Here is a 17758-nt window from a genome sequence, read left to right as displayed (position 1 = left end):
AGGCTTCCCATCTGTTTCACGTCCCGGAACACTGTGACCCGCTCGCCGACGGCCTCGCTCTGTGCGCGTCACACCGACCTGACTGGCGCTCTGACTGCGAGGTCCGTCTCAGTCACTGTACCCCCCCTTGCCTTGGGTCCGTGACCCCTGCCCCCTGGGGACCCAGTGACCCCCGTCTCACTTTGTTTTCCCAGCTCGCTGGCAGTCCTGTACGTAATTTCTGGCCTCGAGAAGATGCTGGGGCTTCTTCACAATCATGGTGAAAGGTGTGTCCTCTGGACCCGGAGGTCAGGGAGCGGGTTTCCAAGGGTAGATCTGCTCTGACGCTCCCATCTCCCTAAGCCTTTGGACCCTCCCTCCATCAAAGCAAGGCAGTGCTGGCACATCCCCTCCCTTTAGCGCGGGCCGCCTTCCGGGTCATGTCTCAGCCAGCCGAGCGACCAAAGGCTCAAGCCCCCTCTCGTCCCCTGAGCAGCACCATTAAACCTCCCACCTCTGCTTGGTGAGCCTCTACCAATACATTCAGCCTGATCCGACTTTATCTTCCTTTCACCATCATCCCACCCCTTAATACCCATTCTTACACTTTTGGGGATTTGTCCATGGAATTCTGACCTCCCCCCGCAGGGGCACGCATCTGTCGCCCTCTCAGGGCCTCTCCCTTCTTGCTTCTCTGTCACTGCTGAGCTGAGATGATCCTCCCCTCGGCGTCCTCCTCCCCGACCAGGGGGCCAAAGCACTAAGCCCCCTCATCGCCGCCCACGCAGTCCCCGCATCATTGCTCTGGTGTGGCTATTCAGGGCCTGAACCATCACGGGACGGGAACTCCCCGTCTTCTCAAACGCGCCGGAAAGCCGTGCGGGGCGGGGAGGCCCATGTGTCCCGCGGCTGCGTCCCCAGCAGCAGGCTGCCCCCACTCAGTAAATATTTGTGGAACACGCGAAACGAGGTGTCCTAGCACGCCCGGTAGGAATGAAGACACAGGCCCAGGGTCCGTTTGTTTATTGATCCCGGATGGCCCCAGGGAGGAGCTCAGATGGGAGGGCCTTTGGCATCGTGGATCCTCCCAGGCGTGTGCAAGAAGCCAGGGCTTCGTGGGGAGGCGTGAGCTCCGGGCTCCGAGCTCCCGGCCCTAGCCTTGCACAATCAAGGTAATGGGGCAACAGCCACTTTCCTAAGACGGAGTGAGGCAAGGGGCACCCACCCGGATGCAGAACAGGGTGGGAGACTTCTCCTCTCAAAACTGAGAGGCCAGAGGCCCGTCCCCTGGGCCCGCTCCCCAGCAGGTCACGGATCTTCACCACTCTGGCTGCCTGGAAGGGTTTAACCAGAGTGAATCATGTAGTGACCGGAGCTGGGGCAGCCGGCAAGGGCTGCCTCCCTCTGCATTCTGTCTCCCCTCATGACCTGGGGGAGAGGGACGCAAGCTTTGGCGAGAGCCAGAGCCCATCTCAGAACTGGGTCCCACAGAGGTGAATCCAGGCAGGCAGGGAGAGGGCAATGGGCTGCGGAGAAGAGAAGGTGGGGTGTGCCGTCATTCAAGGGCAAGCTAGGCTTAGAGCCCACCTCTCTGAGACTGCCGTGTGAGTGGGAGGCCAAGGCGAGCCCACAGCTGAGCCCTCCAGCCCATCCCAGCAACAGGCTATGGCCATCGTGGCAACCCAGTGCTCTTCCCAAAGACAACCTGCACAGGGCCAAGACCTCCTGAGGCTTCAGCCAGCCCCCTCCCCTGTCTGAATGTCTGGGGTTCCAATTCCAAGGTGGGATGGCCGGAGCGTGACCACAGGGCAGTGTCCAGCTGGAATGGGTATGTGCTGTGTGCCTACAGTTCCTGAGGGCCAGAAGCTCCTTTGCCTAAAAGAAAGGAGGGAGAGAGAGAAACACAAGCCATTGCTACATCACGCTTCAGACACCATTCCACGAGCTAGCCAGCCCACTCCAGCCGGCAGGACAGGGCAGCTGGGAGGACCCAGGCACCCAGCTTGGGAGAGGCTGTATGCCCTGCTTTGTTCCCCAAGATCTCCAGGAGAGCCCAGTCTCTCCTTCCTCCGCAAGACAAAGAACACTAGCCACAACAGGACCAAATCACGTCTCACCCTGTCATCGCCGGCCCTACAGACACCCTCACTTCCCCCCCACCTCCCCAGGGATGTCAGCGAGCACGTGCTGTCAGCAACCCCATTTTACAGATGACCAGACTGAGGTTAGGGACTGGCCACGGTCCCACTGGGGGCACGTGGGGAGCTGGGATGTGAGCTCCAAAGTGTGGGGAGGGGCCGGCGGGGCGGAGAGAGGAGGGCGGCTTGTGAGCACAGCGCCTGTGTGAGCAGGAGGCCGAAGGGCAGAGGGGATGCTGTGCCCGGACCAGACTCACCCGGGAAACAGCTGCCCCAACAAACTGCTAGCACACGGAGCCCTAATTTCCCAAAGGTCGGGTTAGGCCACTTTGCTTTTACGTTTCATTCGCGCTACACGCACGTTCCCTGCACTAGGAAGGCAACAGCTCTCCTCCCGAGTGCAAATCCTCCTTGGGATTCTTTCAGTTCATGAAAACAGGTGCTAACGTATAAGTTCTCGTACAAAAGTGTAGTGACACAAGCGGACCTTGTGCGGGAGATGCCCTTCACCTGACACCACTCTGCGAAAAGTTTCGCAGGACCGCTCTTTTGCAGAGACTGGGAGAAACCCGTAGTAAGTGAGCGAACTGCCCACAGGGGCACACAGCCAGGTGCTCACTGCCTGCCAGGCCCCCGGGCACCACGTCAACGCAGGTGCCTTCACGCCGGCCTGTGAAGGGGGCTCTGTGAGCCTAGCCACTGCGCGGTGGAGGGGGACCGCTCAGAGAGGCTGAGCAGCTCGTGGCCACACAGCCCCAACCCTCAGCCTCTGCCCAGCCCTGCCTGCCCCCTCAGAAAACCCTCCACCACATCCACTGTCAGATGCCCCTTTTTGGGGCACATGTGATCAATCAGGACACCTGCCCCCTTGTCCTTGCCCTGTGGCCACCCTCTGGGGTGGCCGTGGGCAGCTCCTAGGCTGTGTGCTTTGGGGCCCCCATGAGCTGTCACTGTCAGTGGGCGAGAAGAGTGTGCCCCCCGCCCCTGGGCTTCTAAAATGTCAACAGGCCTGTGTCCGGCAGCCAGAAGGCGAGCTCACCTTTCGGGATGAACTTCAGCGAGCTGCTAAATATTCAGAAGCGGGACTGCCCCGGCTTGGGGCCATCATTCAGGAACTCATGGCCTAGCCCGTTCCCACATCTGCCACAGGACACCTGGAAAGACCACAAAACAACTGTGCAATGGCCCCTCCTGCCACCAACAGACGGCGTCCTCCCCACACCCATGTCCCAAAGTAACTGCAGGCGGGAGCGGTCAGCCTCCGTCCTGGAGCCTACGCAGGAAAGCGGCCCTGACTCCCTGTTTCCATCAGGAGCCCAGGCTCTCCCAGAAGTCTGGGGGTGCAGCTCGCCTGGCTGAAGCCGGAGGCCTGGAGTAGACAGACTCCGAGCCCCTAGAGCTGTGGGGGGAGCACAAAGAAGGAAGGAATGACCAGCCCTCAGGCTCTCCCTGGCCCAGACCCCCACCACCGCCCCGCTGCTGCCCCCACCTTTAGGGCGTCAGGAGAGTTGCGCTCTGGACGCTTGGCCACGCTATCGGCGTGAATGGTCTCAGTGAAGGCGGGCCACGGGGATGAGTGCGCGTACTTCGAGCGGCTGGAGAAGAGCTCGTAGCCACACTTGGCGCACACATAGACACCTGGGGGCAGAAGGAAAGGCCAAGGCACACAGGTTGGCTCCAGCGTCTTTGGGGTGAGCTGCCAAATCCTCGGGCCTAGGAGAACAGAGCACTGTGCCCGTCTGCAGGGTGGCCTGCACAACCTCCCCACGCCCCCACCTGCTCCCCGCCCCCCCGGGCCTGGCTCTGTGGGGACACACCACGGAGCTCATATCCAGGGCTCCTTAGCATGTGCCGAGCCCGGGAGAGCCGTGCTTCACTCAGCTCATTGGCTCTCATCAGCGGTCCTGTGATGTACACCTTCCCATTTTAGTCTCGCTGTTTGTTTAGGTGGGCAGGAGCCTATGTCCGCTGCGGGGCTTGAACTCATGACCCGGAGACAAGAGTCACGCGCTCTACCTGCTGAGCCAGCCAGGCGCCCCTTTTCCAGTTTTGTTTTGGTTTTTAAATATTTATTTATTCATTTATTTATTTGTCCTATAGAGAGAGCGACAAGCAGAGGGAGAGGGAGAAGCAGGCTTCCCACGGAGCAAACCGGCTCTTTGCTCCATGGGAAGCCTGCGAGACTCGATCCCAGGACCCTGGGATCATGACCCGAGCTGAAGGCAGACGCCTAACCCACTGAGCCCCCTACAGGAGTGCCCAGCACCCGCAGACCCACCTGAGACAGCCCTCCCCGGAGTCCGCCAACCACTTAGCCTTTGCCAGCGAGTGGAGAAGGAAGCGAGGAGGGCTGGGGAGCTGCTGGGAAGGAAGCTTCAGCTCCGCAGAGCGGCCTGAGGACAACTGCCGTCCCACAGCCAGAAGGCCCCAGGGGAGGTCTTTGCCCAGAGAGCCGCAGGTCACAGCTGACGTCCACAGATGCCCAGCGTCGCAGCCCAGCCCCCTAGAGGGCTGACACCCAACAGATCCTGCCCCAGGGAGAGCACTGCCTAGTCTTGGCCGGGCGCATGTTTTTACCAAATTAGTCCATCACCAGCGGCACAGCCCAGAAGGGTACACACCAGGGCCTCTCAGAGCCTGGGGCCAGGGCTCAGGGTCCTGCGCGCCCCGAACCAGTCCCACTTCTACTCCCCCACCTCCACTCAGGCTGTCCGGTTAAACTTCACTGGCCCTAGCGGCCTGGCGGCTGTCCCGGTTGCCCCACCCCAGGGCCCTGGGCGGACTGGGGAAGCACCCAGGTGGGCGTTCCGAGGGGAGCGCTCTGTGCTTCCGAGGGGCACCTCGGGTCCCAGGAACAGGGGAGGGGGAGAGGCGGCGGCATCATCAGGGGACGCCCTCGGGCAAGATCCTCCATCGCGTCCCCCTGAACCCCCGCTCCTAACCCGGACCCCCTCCCCCGCCACCGGCGTCCCCCTCGCGAGCACCCTGACCCCGCGGGTTCCTCCCGGAAACCGCCTCGTTCACGCCGCCGCCCGGCCAGCCACCCCGCTCCCTAGGTCGCCCCTCCCCTCACGTACCCCCACCTTCCAGGCTCCAGGCCCCTCCGTCCCCCGCACCCCCTCGCCCCCCCGTGAACTCCGCCCTTCCGGGATCCCGGGGCTCCACCGCCGCTCTGAGCGCGCCCCCGCCCGCGGTCCTCCCGGGAGGTCACAGCTCATACCCGGCTCAAAGTGGTTCTGGAAAACCTCGCCCCCGGAGAAGCTGCAGAACGACATGGCGCCAGCGGGACAGCGCAGCGTCCGCCCCCGGACGGACCCGAGGCCACCGGCCCGCGACAGCCGGGCCTGCGCCCGGGTCCCGCCCCTCCGGCCGAGGACCAATCCCTGCCCGGAGCCTGCCGGGCTCCCCGAGGCCCCGCCCCCAGAGGACGCACCACGATCAGAGACGCCCGGACTCGGCGCAGGCCCCGCCCCCAGGCCCCGCCCCCGAGATCCCCCGGCGGGGGCTCCGCGGCGGCGCCCCCGACACCGCCCCGCCCGAGCGCCAGGGGGCGCCGCTGAGCTGCGCCGGGCCGGGGCGGGGCCAGGCCGCAACCGGCCTGCCCTGGGTCGGGTCCCGGGCCGCCCGCGGGCCACCCGCCTTCCCGCGCGCCCCGCTCGGAGACACCGCGGGCAGAGTCGCCTCCGCACTTTATTAGACAGCGGGGACAGGCGGGGGTGGCGCGGCGCCGCCTTCGGGCTCCCTCCGTCGCAGGCCGCCTACGGGTCCCTCGAGGTCTCCGGCTTTTCCTTCTCCAGATGCTTCTTCTGGGGACCCTGGTTGGGGGTTGGGGGAGACGGAGGGGCGCTAGCGACCGAGGCCTTGCCGGCGCCATGCCCTGGCCGGGATCCCGGGGCTGCGGCTCTTCCTTTGCTGCCTGCACGAGTCGTGCGCGGGGCTGGGCTGCCGCGGGCCCCGGTGGGGATGAGCGCAGGGGCGCCCCCGACCCTCGTCTGCTCCCGCTGCCCCACTCCGGCGCAGGAGGGCTGTGGGGGCTGAGCCCCGGAGGACAGGGGGTGGGTGGGCTCACCATGAAGACCCTCTTCTCTTGGGCGGTCTGGAAGCGGCCGTGGCCAAACTTGGAGGTGGTGTCGATGAACTTGAGTTCGATGTTCTCCAGGGCTCGGCGGCTGTGGTGCACCAGCAGGGACTGGGGGTCGGTGGGAGAGGAGAGCCAGAGGTAAGGTCCTCACCACCTCCTCCCACCACCCCCAGTCCACACCGGGAAGGACTCACTCACCCAGTTCCTGCCAGAACCCCTCCTTTTTGCTCTTCCCATCCCCACCCTCCTCTGAGCAAGGTGCAGGACAGGGAGGCCAGCGCCCAGAACCTTCCCACGGCCGTGGGACTCCTGCTCCCCAGCCCACCACAGAGGCGCTGACCTTCCTCAGCGTGATGACCCGCTTCTTGGTGCCGGCGATGCAGCCCTTCAGCATGACGAAGTCATTGTTGACCTCCCCGTAGTGCGGGAAGCCGCCCTGTGGGAAGCTGAGTCAGCCAGGATCCAGGCCCCGCAAGGGGCCACCGGGTTCGGGGCAGCTGCAAGCCTGGCCCCGGGGCAGCACCCTGGGTCACTCATCAGGGCAGCATCTGAGCCCCATTCTGAGTCCTTCCTTAGCTCATTTCACAATCTACATTTTAGTGAGGGAGAAACCGAGACTCTGGGACATGGAGTCCCTTGTTCCGGGCCCTGGAGCTGCTCCACACTGCAGGTGGGACTGGAACCCGGGCGGCCTGAGTGCAAGGCCACAGCTGCAGCTGCCGCCCTCCACACCCCCTGACAGCGGCGGGACAGGAAGCTGTCTGCAGGGGAGGCTCAGAGGACGCGGGAGCAGCACGGGCTTGCGTTGCCAAGCCACCGCTCTCTGGGCCCTGAGCTCCCGGGGCAGGCCTGTACGCCACGTGCCTGCCCGTGCGTGCTGCCCCGCCCACTCACCAGTGGCGTAATGGACTTGTCCGTCAGGTCGTAGCTGGTGGACGCATTGTTCCTGACCACCTTCCCGTCCTCCTTGTGCAGCCCCCGGCCAATACGGTAGATCTGCCAGGAGAAGAACAGGGCACGTGGCGGGCCGCAGGGGGCCTCCGGAGCCAGTGGGATGTCCGTCCCCACCAGCATGTGTGCTTAGACCCAGGCACGGGAGGGGCATTTCAGAGCCCTCGGGGGGCCAGGCGGTGTCTGCGTCACGCGCCGCACCCCCTGGGGTCTGGTCATGAGTGTCCCTCCACCACCAGGTCTGGGGCCGCACCTTCTTGTTGAGCTCCGTGCGGTGGTGGTAGCCTTTCTGCCCGGCCCGAGCGATGGAGCAGCCCACGCGGGCGGGGTGCCAGGCGCCAATGCAGGCCACCTTGCGCAGCCCCTTGTGGGTCTTCCGCGGCAGCTTCTTGGTATGCCAACGGCTCGTGACCCCTGCAGGAGGTGCGGGAAGGAGGTGGGGGACGGCTAGTGGCTGAGAGGCCAGTCCAGCCCCCACGCCCTCCAGGGGCCTTCCCGAAGCCACCATCCCCACCCAGACCCACCTTTGACACCACGGCCCTTGGTGACAGCAATGACATCAATGACCTCACTCTGGCTGAACACACTGTGCACCGGGACCTGCTTCTCTAGCCGGGCCTGGGCCCAGGCCACCTTCTCAGCCACCGTGCCGCCGTTCAGCTGGATCTCCATGATGTGGGCCTTCTTCTGCCGGAAAGGCAGCAGCTTCATCTGCGGGACGTGGCACAGCCGGTCGGCTCCCGGAGGCTCAGAGCCCCCGTCTGCAGACACAGCGTGACTGGCTAGTGACTCCCAGCAGGCTTTCATGCATGCATTCATTCAACGGATGTTCCAGAGCTCGGGTCTGTCTCTACGTTATGTTCTGTGCTAGGCACTGGGGGGATACAGCACGGAATGAGGCAGGCAAGGTCCTGGACCTCAGGGAGCCACTATTTAGTTGGGAGACAGAAATCGAGTAAATTGTTGGACAGGGCGGAGCATTCTAATGGAACCGTGGGGGCAGAGGGGACAGTCCTTGCACACAGGGCAGTCAGAGAGGACCCTGCTGATGCACCTGGGTGGCTCAGTGGGTTAAGCCTCTGCCTCCGGCTCAGGTCATGATCCCAGCGTCCTGGGATCGAGCCCCGCGTCGGACTCTCTGCTCAGCAGGGAGCCTGCTTCCCCCCCCCCCCGCCCCCGCCCCGCCTGCCTCTCTGCCTACTTGTGATCTCTGTCAAATAAATGAAATCTTAAAAAAGAAGAAGAAGAAGAAGAAGAAGAAGAAGAAGAAGAAGAAGAAGGAGCCACTAAGTGAAGATCTGAAACTTTGGGGAGCATGGGGAAACCGCATCTGCAAAGGCCCTGTGGCAAGGAGTTGGAGGGATGGAGAGGAGACCAGTGTGTCTGGACCATGGCGAGCGAGGAGGAACGTGGTGCGGGATGAACTAGAGGTGAGCAGGGGCCTGCCTGTGCAGGTCTTGTGGGGAGAAACTTGGGCTTCATTCTAGCTGCAGGGTGTGACTCAGGGTGGTTGGTGTGTTTAGATATCTCTGGCTGCTGCTGTGTAAGGCACCGGCTGAGGGGACACATGGGAGGAAGCAGGGACACTGGCCATGGCCTAGTGCTCAGCAAGCACTTATGGAGTGCCTACTGCATACAAAGTGCAGCCCTGAGGAGGCAGCCAGGTCCCTGCCCCCGTGGAGCTCCAGTCCGTCAAGGGAAACGGACATGAACATGACCTGGTTACGCGTATAACCAGGAACAGCAGGGGGGAGCGGGGTGCTGCTCCAGGCCTAGGCAAGCCTTCCCTGAGGACAAGACGCCAAGGGGGTGTTCCAGAATAAGCCAGACGGTGTTAGTAATTCGTCAGCCCAAATCAAGCCAGACCCCACGTATGAATGTTGGCTCACAGACACACTTGTGCCAGGACCCAAACTGAGGTGGCTGGCCCTCTACCCGGGACGTTTGGCAGGAGATCCGGGCCTCTCAGGGCATGGGAGGGCCCTGGCTGAGCCTGCCCTCAGAGCACGCTGACCCCATCCCTGGGGCGGCCGCCAGCCAGCGCGGCCGGTCACCCAGCCCTCTGGGCCCGTGCCCCAGGCTTGTGGTATTTTTAGGCTGACATTTGCCAGGGTTCCTGGAAGCTGGGATGGGGGGGGGGGGTCCAGGGCGTGGCAAGGCTGCCGGCTGACCTGAGTGTGGACAATGACACGGATGACCTTGCAGTACTTCTTCATGGCGGCAAAGTCCTTCTGCAGCTGCTTCTTGCCGTCGGCGTCCCGCCACCTCTTGCAGGCTTTGGTGAAGGCTTTCTTCTTGCTCTTGTGCCTGCGCCACAAGCAGGAGACGCTTAAGGGGCCAGCCAGGGGCACCTCGCCAGGCCTGTCCAGGCCCCACATGCCCATAGCCCACCGCGTGGGGCTCTTAGAACAGTGCACGCCCCCTCCTCTCTCCTTCCCTTCCCAGGGAGGCCACTGCCGGGCCCGCCCCTGCGGTCTCTGGGCTGCGGACACGGGGACCACTCCTCTTCCCCGAGGCTATCCCAGGCTGACGGTGTCTGAGATGGAGGGACGCAATCTAAGAGGCTCTACGAGGTCAGCCACCTCGCCTGTGGCCATCCAGCCCGCTCTGGCTCAGGGCCCCAAACCTGTCACCTCGCCCAGAGGGCCAGGACGGGGGCACCTCCAACTCTGTAAGCACGGGCCTATCTGGGAGGTTCCTCGGGCAGACGGGCCTTCCCGTTCAGGACTCAGTGCGAGGGAAGATCTGAGGCCCCAGAGCGCCTTTCTTTCTGATGAGGAGAGCTTGCCCGCGGCTCCTTCCCCTTTTCACCCTGGCTGCTAGGAAGCTCCGAGCCAGCTCTGACAGTCCATTAGATTAGTCCCTTCATGTAATCCTAAATCGGAACCCTTGCTCCCTCTCTTTCTCTATCCCGATTTCTACTCCAGTCCCTTGCACGTGTCTCTTGTTGAAGTGAAGGCAATCCCCCATAAACACGGGTTCCTGCAGACACCGCGCCTGCCCGCCCACGCCCACTGTTCCAGCACCGGGCTGGGGATGGAGGGATGTCCAGACCACACGGGCTCCGCCCGAGGGCGGCCCTCACCAGTCCTTGTAGAAACGGCGACGGCACTCGTCACTCAGGTGCTCTGCAAAGATGGTCTTGAAGCTCCGAAGGCCTCGAGGGGTAGCTACGTAGCCGACCACGCCTACCACCACCAGAGGCGGCGTCTCCACGATGGTCACTGCCTCCACTTCCTCCCGCTTGGAAATTTCTAGAAGAGACCCAGAGGCAGGAGCATGGAGGACGGCGTCCGGGGCCCATGGGAAAGAGCCAACGACAGCCCGTCCTGCCCGAGGGAGGACGGAGCACCACGGCCTCGGGGCCCCCACTGACCTCCAGCCGCCAGCCTCCCCAGCCCCTGGCCCTTCCCTCTCTGCCCCACCCAGGGCGTGGAGCAGGGGCTGGTCAGGGCCCTTCCGGTGGTCTACGCTCTGCCTCTGAGATCTCAGACAAGGCCTGACCTGCTCCCTGCCTTGGTTGCCTCACCAGATCATCTGGAAATGGGCTAGGAGAACCCACAGCCAGGCAGCATCCCCCATAGGGTGGGGCCCAGGATTCCCTCAGTGGAGCTCATGTAAACAATTTTAATTTTAATAGTTATGAATATATGAGGATGAGTTCTAGAAAAACACATATAATTTGTCCCAGACCAATGATTTTATAGATGTTATTACCGAGACTAATACAAAGTAGAAGTGTATGTTTCCGGTATATATTAGGAACGGGCCGTCTGGGGCGCCTGGGTGGCTCAGTGGGTTAAGCCTCTGCCTTCGGCTCAGGTCAGGATCTCCGGGTCCTGGGATCAAGCCCCGCATCGGGCTCTCTGCTCCCGGGGAGCCTGCTTCCCTCTCTCTCTCTGCCTGCCTCTCTGCCAGCTTGTGATCTCTGCCAAATAAATAAAATCTTAACAAAGATAAATAAATACATAAAAATTAAAAACAGATGAGGGGAGATGAAGAACAGGACAGTTGCCAAGAGGCTGGACAGTGCTGGCCGGCTGTAGAAAGGCGACAGGAAGGACCCGTGTGGGATGGAATGTTCCGCGGTCGCGCATTCACACGGGGCCAAACCGTGCAGCACTGTGCACGCGTGTGTCCACCCGCCCCAGCCTGGGACACCTGACCAGGATGGGCAGGTCGTATCCATGTCGAAACCCGGTTGTGACCCTATTACCATAGTTTTCTAAGCTATTTCCATCGGGAAACCGGGCGAAGGGTGCGTGGGAGCTCTCTGTCTCCGTCCTTAGAGCCACACGTGAGCCCACCCTGATGGGAAGACAAAAAGTAGACGGGGCACCTGTCTTTGAATCGCAGCTCCTCCCCTTACTAACCAGGCAACCAGCAAGTTTCCTAACCGCTTGATCTCATCTGTAAACTGGGGGCAAGGACAGTGGTCAGGGCTCAGTGACAGTGCCCTGACCGCAGCTCCCTCGGGCAGGACCTTGCCCTTTCTGGGGCTGCTTCCCCTCCTGGACCCCAGCTCTGGCCCCCAGCCTCCGGAAGTCTCTCCAGATCCCCTGGCACGCGTGGCCAGGAGGCCCCACACCCTCCCCATGGGTCCCCCTGCAGCCACTCACTGAGCCCAGGCCTGTGCACCTCTCGGACGGTGTGTGTCATGCCCGCCTTGTAGCCCAGGAAAGCCGTGAGGTGCACCGGCCGGCTGGGGTCGTCCCGGGGCCAAGTCTTCACCTTGCCCCGGTGCCGGTGGCTCCTCTTGTGGGGCAGGAAGCCCAGGTGTCCGTGCCGAGGGGCGGAGAACTTCCGGTGGGACTGGAGGCAGGAGGGGAGGGAGGTCAGAGCTGGGGTGTCCCTGGTGGGGGCGACTGATTGGGACCGGAGCCCAGACCGAGGGAAGTGAGTCAGAGACCCCAGACTGGGCCCGGTGGTCTTCGGTGCCCCCCTCTCTCCGCGGGAAAGGACGGAAGGCTGCCTCAGGGCCAGTGTCTTAGGGACAGAGCCGTCACCAAGCTCTCCTCGGCTCCAGTGGGCTCAGCCTGCCGGGCCCGGCAGAGACAGGCCCGCACCCTGGCCGGCGGCTAAAGGGACAGGGGGCCACTGCCATCTGTCCATTTCCCACCCGTTCTAGGCCTGGCAACCTGAGTCGGGCCCCCCGGGGTCCCTTCAGGCACCTGCTCCCCCACCGGCCCCAGGCCCATCCCTGCTGGGAGACTCGGGAAGCCCACCTGCCCCTCCCAGGAAGCCGGCTGGCTCTTGCCCCCAGCCCACTGACCATGGCTGTGGGTCCCTGTAGGTCAGGAAGGGAAGGGGCCTCCCGACAGGCGCCGGAGGCCAAGTGGCAGGGCGAGTGGCAGGCCAGCTCCCAGATTTAGCCCCTGGCAGGGGAGCGTGGTCATGTCCCGTGGTGGACGTGGGCTCCGGTGCCAGGAGCAGGCCTGGCCTGGGGCGGGGCACAAGGGGGCATCAGATGGGCAGCCCGGGGTGGGGATACCTGGGGCCAGGCCTGTCACTCCTGTCCTCGGGGCCCTGGGACTGGTTCACGCCCATTTTGTTTTCTGCCTTGAGCTCCCCTCCCAGGACAGGAACACCTTGGCCTGCTAAGCAGTCAAGGAACCCCAGCCGGGGAGGGACCTTCTTCCCGGGTTGCTGCGACAAGGGTCTGGCCTGGTCGGCAGGCGGTGAGGTGGAGGGAACTCCTGTCCTGTCCCAAGGGCCGTGAGCTCTCGGGTGGGGGTGGGGGCGCTGTGGGCAGGGGCGCTAACAGCTGTGATCCTAGAACAAGGAGTCTATATGGTTCTGAAGTTCTGAACCCGGAGAATCAGGCCTAAAATGTCTCTGAGGGCCTGTGAGGCGCTGATGCTAAGATCTATGTGACTCACATGCTGGGGCCCTTGTTACTCTCAAAGCCATTTTTATTACTTTGGGCCGAACCCCACAGGAATAAAATCCCGGGCCAGGGGCAACCCTCAACCTCCGGAGTGGCCCAGGGGGGCAGAGGCTATCTGAGGGGAGGAAGCCCGGGAGGGATGCCCGCGGACTCAGGGCAAAGGGAATGCCGCACCTGTGGGACCCCGGGCGCATTGCAGGACATGTGGCTCCAGTGGGACTGACTCCAGGCTCACACGCCAAGAACCGGAGGGCGGGGCACAGAGCCACAAGCTGCTTGGGTTCCTCCCTCTCAGCCGCCTCATCCGGCTTCCACTACATGATCTCCAAGTCCCTCTGCAAGTCCCTCTGCTGCCTGGTGCGGGGAGAGCTGCCAGACCAGCGCGTTCCCTGAGCACAGGTCTCTGCTTTCCCCTGTTCTCTGTGGCGGCGGGTCTGGCCCAGATCTGTCTGTTGGGTTCCCTTGTTCAGTCCAATGTTGTAGGCCAATCAATGTTAAGATTCTTTTGATCAGGGGCATCTGGGTGACTCATTCGGTGAAGCATTGGCCTTCAGGTCCGGTCCTGACCTCAGGGTCCTGGGATCAAGCTCCACCTTGGCATCCCTGGTCAGCGGGGAGCCTGCTTCTCTCCCTCCCCTCCTGCCCCCCACCACTCCCATACTCTCTCTCAAATAAGTAAACAAATTAATAATCTTTTATAAAAGTGTCTTTTGGGGTGCCTGGGTGGCTCGGTGGGTTAAAGCCTCTGCCTTAGGCTCAGGTCGTGGTCCTGGGGTCCTGGGATAGAGCCCCGCATCAGGCTCTCTGCTTGGCAGCGTGCCTGCTTCCCCCCTCCCCCGCCCTCTCTCTCTGCTGCCTCTCTGCCTACTTGTGATCTCTGTCAAATTAAAAGAAAAAAAAAAAGATTCTTTTGGTTGGATAGCACGTGTTTCTAAGAGTTCATGATTTCAGGAGTTGACATTTCTACGATCGCTGATTCCGTGCATCCATAGTGTTGATGAGTCTGTGGCCCTGGCCCCAGCTTCTAGGCAGGAAGTGACCAGCACCCTCCCTGGTACTGGCCAGGGACCCTGCCAGATATGGAGATCACCCAGGGCGGTCAGCAGGGCCCTGGTCAATGGAGCTGCCCCAGGAGGCACACCAGGGCCCAGGGCCAGGGCAGAACCACGAGAGCCGGACCAGAGCACTCTGCTCCCAGGGGCCCCCAGGGCAAGCCCTGCCTCTTGCTCTGCTCCAGACAGGACCCCTAAGCTCACTGGCATTAGCCGGTCCGTGAGAGGCCTTGGAAGACACAGCGGGGCCCAGAGAGGGCTGCAGGGAAGGGGCAATTCCGGGAAGGCTTCCTGAAAGAGCGGGCCGTTTGGTAGTGTGTGTTATTTGCTGATGCTGTGTTATTTGCTTGTTCTGGCGACCTGAGCTCTTTGACCTCACCACCTTGCTCCCGGCCGCACCTGCCACGTGCACCTACACCGACGAAACGGAATGAACGGTTTATTTATTCCTGTGTCTATGTTGTCTTAGAACGTAAAAAGAAAAAAGAAGAACAAGAAAGGAAGGAAGAAAGGAAGAAAACCAAAAAAAAAGAATGCAAGCAAGGCCCTCTGCTTCCTTCAATAGAGTATCCGAAGGGCCTAGAGCAGCGCCCAGCCCAGAGGTCGCGAGACCGAGGCCGAGCGGGGCGGTAGCGTGCGCAGGGCTGCCGCAGCCCACCATTGGGCGGGCCGAGAAAACTACAAGTGCCATGGTGCTTCGCGAGCGGCGATCGCCCAGCTCAGGCGCAGGCGCCTTGGGGCAGCCTCAGCAGCGGGCGAACTACAAGTTCCATGGAGCCTCGCGAGCACCGCCCCCGACCTTGCGCACCGCCATAGGGCGTCCTCGGCGGCGGGCGAACTACAAGTTCCATGGAACCTCGCGAGAACCCATTCACCACCACTCCCCCCACCTCCGCGCCTGCGCAGCCGCGCTAGGGCTTCCTCGGCGGCGGGCGAACTACAAGTTCCATGAAGCGTCGCGAGCACCGGCTCCCCCCTTCCACCCGCCCCACTCCCCGTGCCGGCGCAGCCGCGCTAGGTCGTCCTCTGCGGCGGGCGAGCTAGGCCGTGGGATCCGGGCGGAGGCTGGGGTTCTGCGTCCGACAGTAGGTCGCTCCCGCGCGCCGCCGCCATGCCGGACAGCTGGGACAAGGACGTGTACCCCGAGCCCCCGCGCCGCACGCCGGCGCCCTCGCCGCAGACCTCGCTGCCCAACCCCATAACCTATTTGACGAAGGCCTTCGACCTCATCGTGGACCGGCCCGTGACCCTAGTTAGAGGTACGGACCCCATCCGGGCCTCGCCGCTCCCCAGGGCCCCTAGCCGCCCTTCGGCGTTCCCCGCACGCGGTCGCCCGACCTGGATGCCCAGCTGCACCCCGGGCTTCGCCCCCGTGAGCAGCCCCCGCCGTCCGCACCTGCGGGCTCGGTCGCCTCCTTGGGCCCCTCGGCCCCCCACCTTCAGTGCATTCTAGGGACGCCCCTCGCTCGCACACCAAGACTGCTCACTGCGTTTCCTCCACGCACCCTGGGTCTCGGCCTCGCCCCGATATTAGGGGCTGTTTGCCCGCAGTCTGGCCCGGGGCTGGCTAAGCCCCATCCCCCTGCGCGCTTTGCATCCTGCGTTCTGCACGGAAGGCCGTCTGCAAGCCGGTGTTGAGGGTTTCCCTTCCAGCCTTGTGCACGCCTGGAAAATGACCGGGGTGGTCAGGTGCTGGCCGAGGACCCCTCAACCTAGGTGTGCTGTGACTTGCAGTCCGTGTATGCTCACGCCTAATGGCTGTCCAGATGCCCCCGTCTCCCGTTCAAACCAGACGGGTGTTTAAAACAGCTCTTGGTTGCCCAGTTGTTGAGCGGCGCAGTGGAGGCCGAGGCCCGCGCACACTCCCCCTCCGGCACTAGTGCCGGCCGTTCCTCCATCCCTTTCACGGAGTCGTTCGTTGAGCAGCGCGGCCGCCCAAGTGCTGCGATACCCTGGTCACTCTTCTTAGGATAAAGTCAGCAAATCAGACCCCCAAATCTGGAAAAGGCACAGCAGCGGACCCACTCTTTCTCAGAAAGTATTTTATGTGTCTGGAGGAATGAGATTTCACTAGTTCCAGCTTGTCAATTTCTGGGTGGGGACGTTGAGGCCAGAAGGTTAGTGGCAGCGGAACTGCCTTGGGGCCTCTGCCTCCTGGTCAGACCCTGTGTTGTGGGGAGGTTGGCGAGCAGTAGGACCCGTAGAAAGGTGTGGGCTTGGAGAGCATGGGTTCAAAATCCTGAATTCTCTCTGGGCCTCAGTACTCTGTACTGGGACTTACCCCCGGGACAATACACAGGGTGCCTGGCTCCCAGGAAGGGTTAGGGTTTAGGTTAACCTAACCCAGGACTACCAGCCACACCTGTTTTTTTGAGAGTCTAATAGGCAGTCTTAATAAAAGCCGGAAAGGTTTGGGCAGTCTCCCCCTTCCGTGGCTTGTGAGAAAAGAACAGAGCTAAGAGCACATTCTAACTGTGGCCTGTCCAAACCAACGGGGCCTTTAGAGTCTGGGGTTTTCTCTTTACAGAGTTTATAGAGCGGCAGCACGCAAAGAACAGGTATTACTACTACCACCGGGAGTTCCGCCGTGTGCCAGACATCACCGAGTGCCAGGAGAAGGATATCTTGTGCATGTTTGAAGCAGAAATGCAATGGAGGAGAGACTAGTATGTCCTGTAGTCTGGGGGTGCCTGGGTGGCTTGGTGGGTTGAGACTCTGCCTTCAGCTCACATCATGATCTCAGGATCTTGGGCTCTCTGCTCGGCAGGAAGCCTGCTTCCTCCTCTCTCTCTGCCTGCCTCTCTGCCTACTTGTGATCTGTCAAATAAATAAAATCTTAAAAAAAAAAAAAAAAAAGTCTTGCTCAGTGAGCATCTCCTGTTGGGCTCTCATCCCCCAAGGATACCGTGGATGGTGGTCAGGGGCCAAGACCTCCTGGGTTTGGCCCAGATTCTGAGGGTGGAGGGGCCAGACAACAGGGCCTTAAGGTTTTGCTTTTGTTCTACTGTCTCTGCATACAGGGAAAGGATTTCTCATAAACTACTTTTTTTCTTTCAGTAAAGTCGATCAAGAAATCGTCAACATTATCCAGGAAAGGCTGAAGGCGTGTCAGCAGCGGGAAGGTGAGAGCTACAGGCAGAACTGTGCCAAGGAGCTAGAGCAGTTCACCCAGGTGGCCAAGGCGTACCAGGACCGCTGTAAGCAAGCCCCCGCCCCAGCCTGATCCTTGAACCCCAACATCATAGCCCAGATTTTGCCAGTTGGTTGGGGGAGGGGGTATGAAGAATCCCTGTACCCAAGGTCCCTTTACTGCTGAGTGTCATCACTGTTTCCTCCCCACTTGTAAAGACGACTCTGGTCTGTTCCCCGGGTAGAAACCGGCCCATGACTTCCCTCCCGTCTCGTTCCCAGATCACGACCTGGGAGCCCATTATTCTGCCAGGAAGTGCCTGGCGAAGCAGAAGCAGCGGATGCTGGCTGAGAGAAAGGCGGCTAAAGAGGCTGCCGCTGCCTAAAGCAGCCCCTCGAGCACCTTCCTGAAACGATACTACTAAAATAAAGAGTTTAAATAAGAAGGCTGTTTCTGGTGTCACTTTCGGTCCCCCACTTGGATCTGCTGACCCTACTGGTTCCGTCTCCCTTTAAGTCCAGCTTATGACTAAGCTCATAA

The 17758-nt window shown here is 61.9% G+C and overlaps 3 protein-coding genes across 11 annotated transcripts; 1 reads left to right on the top strand and 2 right to left on the bottom strand.

The window, feature by feature from the left end:
- Window positions 1-987: 987 nt before the first annotated feature.
- MSRB1 (methionine sulfoxide reductase B1) lies at window positions 988-5540 on the bottom strand. Its single transcript, XM_080829855.1, has 4 exons — window positions 5338-5540; window positions 3607-3755; window positions 3157-3271; window positions 988-1854 (listed from the first exon to the last, which is right to left on the bottom strand). The coding sequence occupies exons 1-4, from the start codon at window positions 5390-5392 to the stop codon at window positions 1823-1825; spliced, it is 351 nt and encodes a 116-aa protein (XP_080685981.1). The 5' UTR covers window positions 5393-5540; the 3' UTR covers window positions 988-1822.
- A 235-nt stretch (window positions 5541-5775) lies between these two features.
- Window positions 5776-13275, bottom strand: RPL3L (ribosomal protein L3 like). Of its 9 annotated transcripts, none has more exons than XM_080829842.1 (10): window positions 13211-13275; window positions 11769-11961; window positions 10235-10403; window positions 9321-9456; window positions 7674-7860; window positions 7403-7563; window positions 7093-7194; window positions 6539-6634; window positions 6187-6306; window positions 5776-5932 (listed from the first exon to the last, which is right to left on the bottom strand). In XM_080829842.1, exons 1-10 carry the CDS (start codon window positions 13238-13240, stop codon window positions 5876-5878), a joined length of 1251 nt encoding a protein of 416 aa, XP_080685968.1. In that variant the 5' UTR covers window positions 13241-13275; the 3' UTR covers window positions 5776-5875. The 9 variants fall into 9 exon arrangements, with proteins under 9 accessions (XP_080685968.1, XP_080685970.1, XP_080685971.1 ...); XM_080829844.1 differs by lacking the exon at window positions 13211-13275 and adding an exon at window positions 12422-12669; XM_080829845.1 differs by lacking the exon at window positions 13211-13275 and adding an exon at window positions 12375-12489.
- A 1721-nt stretch (window positions 13276-14996) lies between these two features.
- Window positions 14997-17663, top strand: NDUFB10 (NADH:ubiquinone oxidoreductase subunit B10). The gene is made up of 4 exons (XM_080829807.1): window positions 14997-15347; window positions 16616-16754; window positions 17146-17285; window positions 17500-17663. The coding sequence occupies exons 1-4, from the start codon at window positions 15200-15202 to the stop codon at window positions 17601-17603; spliced, it is 531 nt and encodes a 176-aa protein (XP_080685933.1). The 5' UTR covers window positions 14997-15199; the 3' UTR covers window positions 17604-17663.
- Window positions 17664-17758: the final 95 nt, after the last annotated feature.

The sequence above is a fragment of the Martes martes genome (genome assembly GCF_963455335.1).
Source record: "Martes martes genome assembly, chromosome: 18".
NCBI classification, from domain to species: domain Eukaryota; kingdom Metazoa; phylum Chordata; class Mammalia; order Carnivora; family Mustelidae; genus Martes; species Martes martes.
This window is presented reverse-complemented; position numbering and strand designations above follow the sequence as displayed.

What these genes read in the sequence shown, in the direction of transcription:
- NDUFB10 (XM_080829807.1), top strand. Translation starts at nt 15,200, where the DNA reads ATGCCGGACAGCTGGGACAAGGACGTGTACCCCGAGCCCCCGCGCCGC. An exon ending in ATGCAATGGAGGAGAGACTA is followed by an intron (nt 16,755 to 17,145) that starts GTATGTCCTGTA and finishes TTTTTCTTTCAG; the next exon opens with TAAAGTCGATCAAGAAATCG. An exon ending in CAAGGCGTACCAGGACCGCT is followed by an intron (nt 17,286 to 17,499) that starts GTAAGCAAGCCC and finishes TCTCGTTCCCAG; the next exon opens with ATCACGACCTGGGAGCCCAT.
- RPL3L (XM_080829841.1), bottom strand. An exon ending in GGTGCACAGGCCTGGGCTCA is followed by an intron (nt 10,404 to 11,768) that starts GTGAGTGGCTGC and finishes GGTCTCTTCTAG; the next exon opens with AAATTTCCAAGCGGGAGGAA. An exon ending in CAAGGGCCGTGGTGTCAAAG is followed by an intron (nt 7,564 to 7,673) that starts GTGGGTCTGGGT and finishes CACCTCCTGCAG; the next exon opens with GGGTCACGAGCCGTTGGCAT.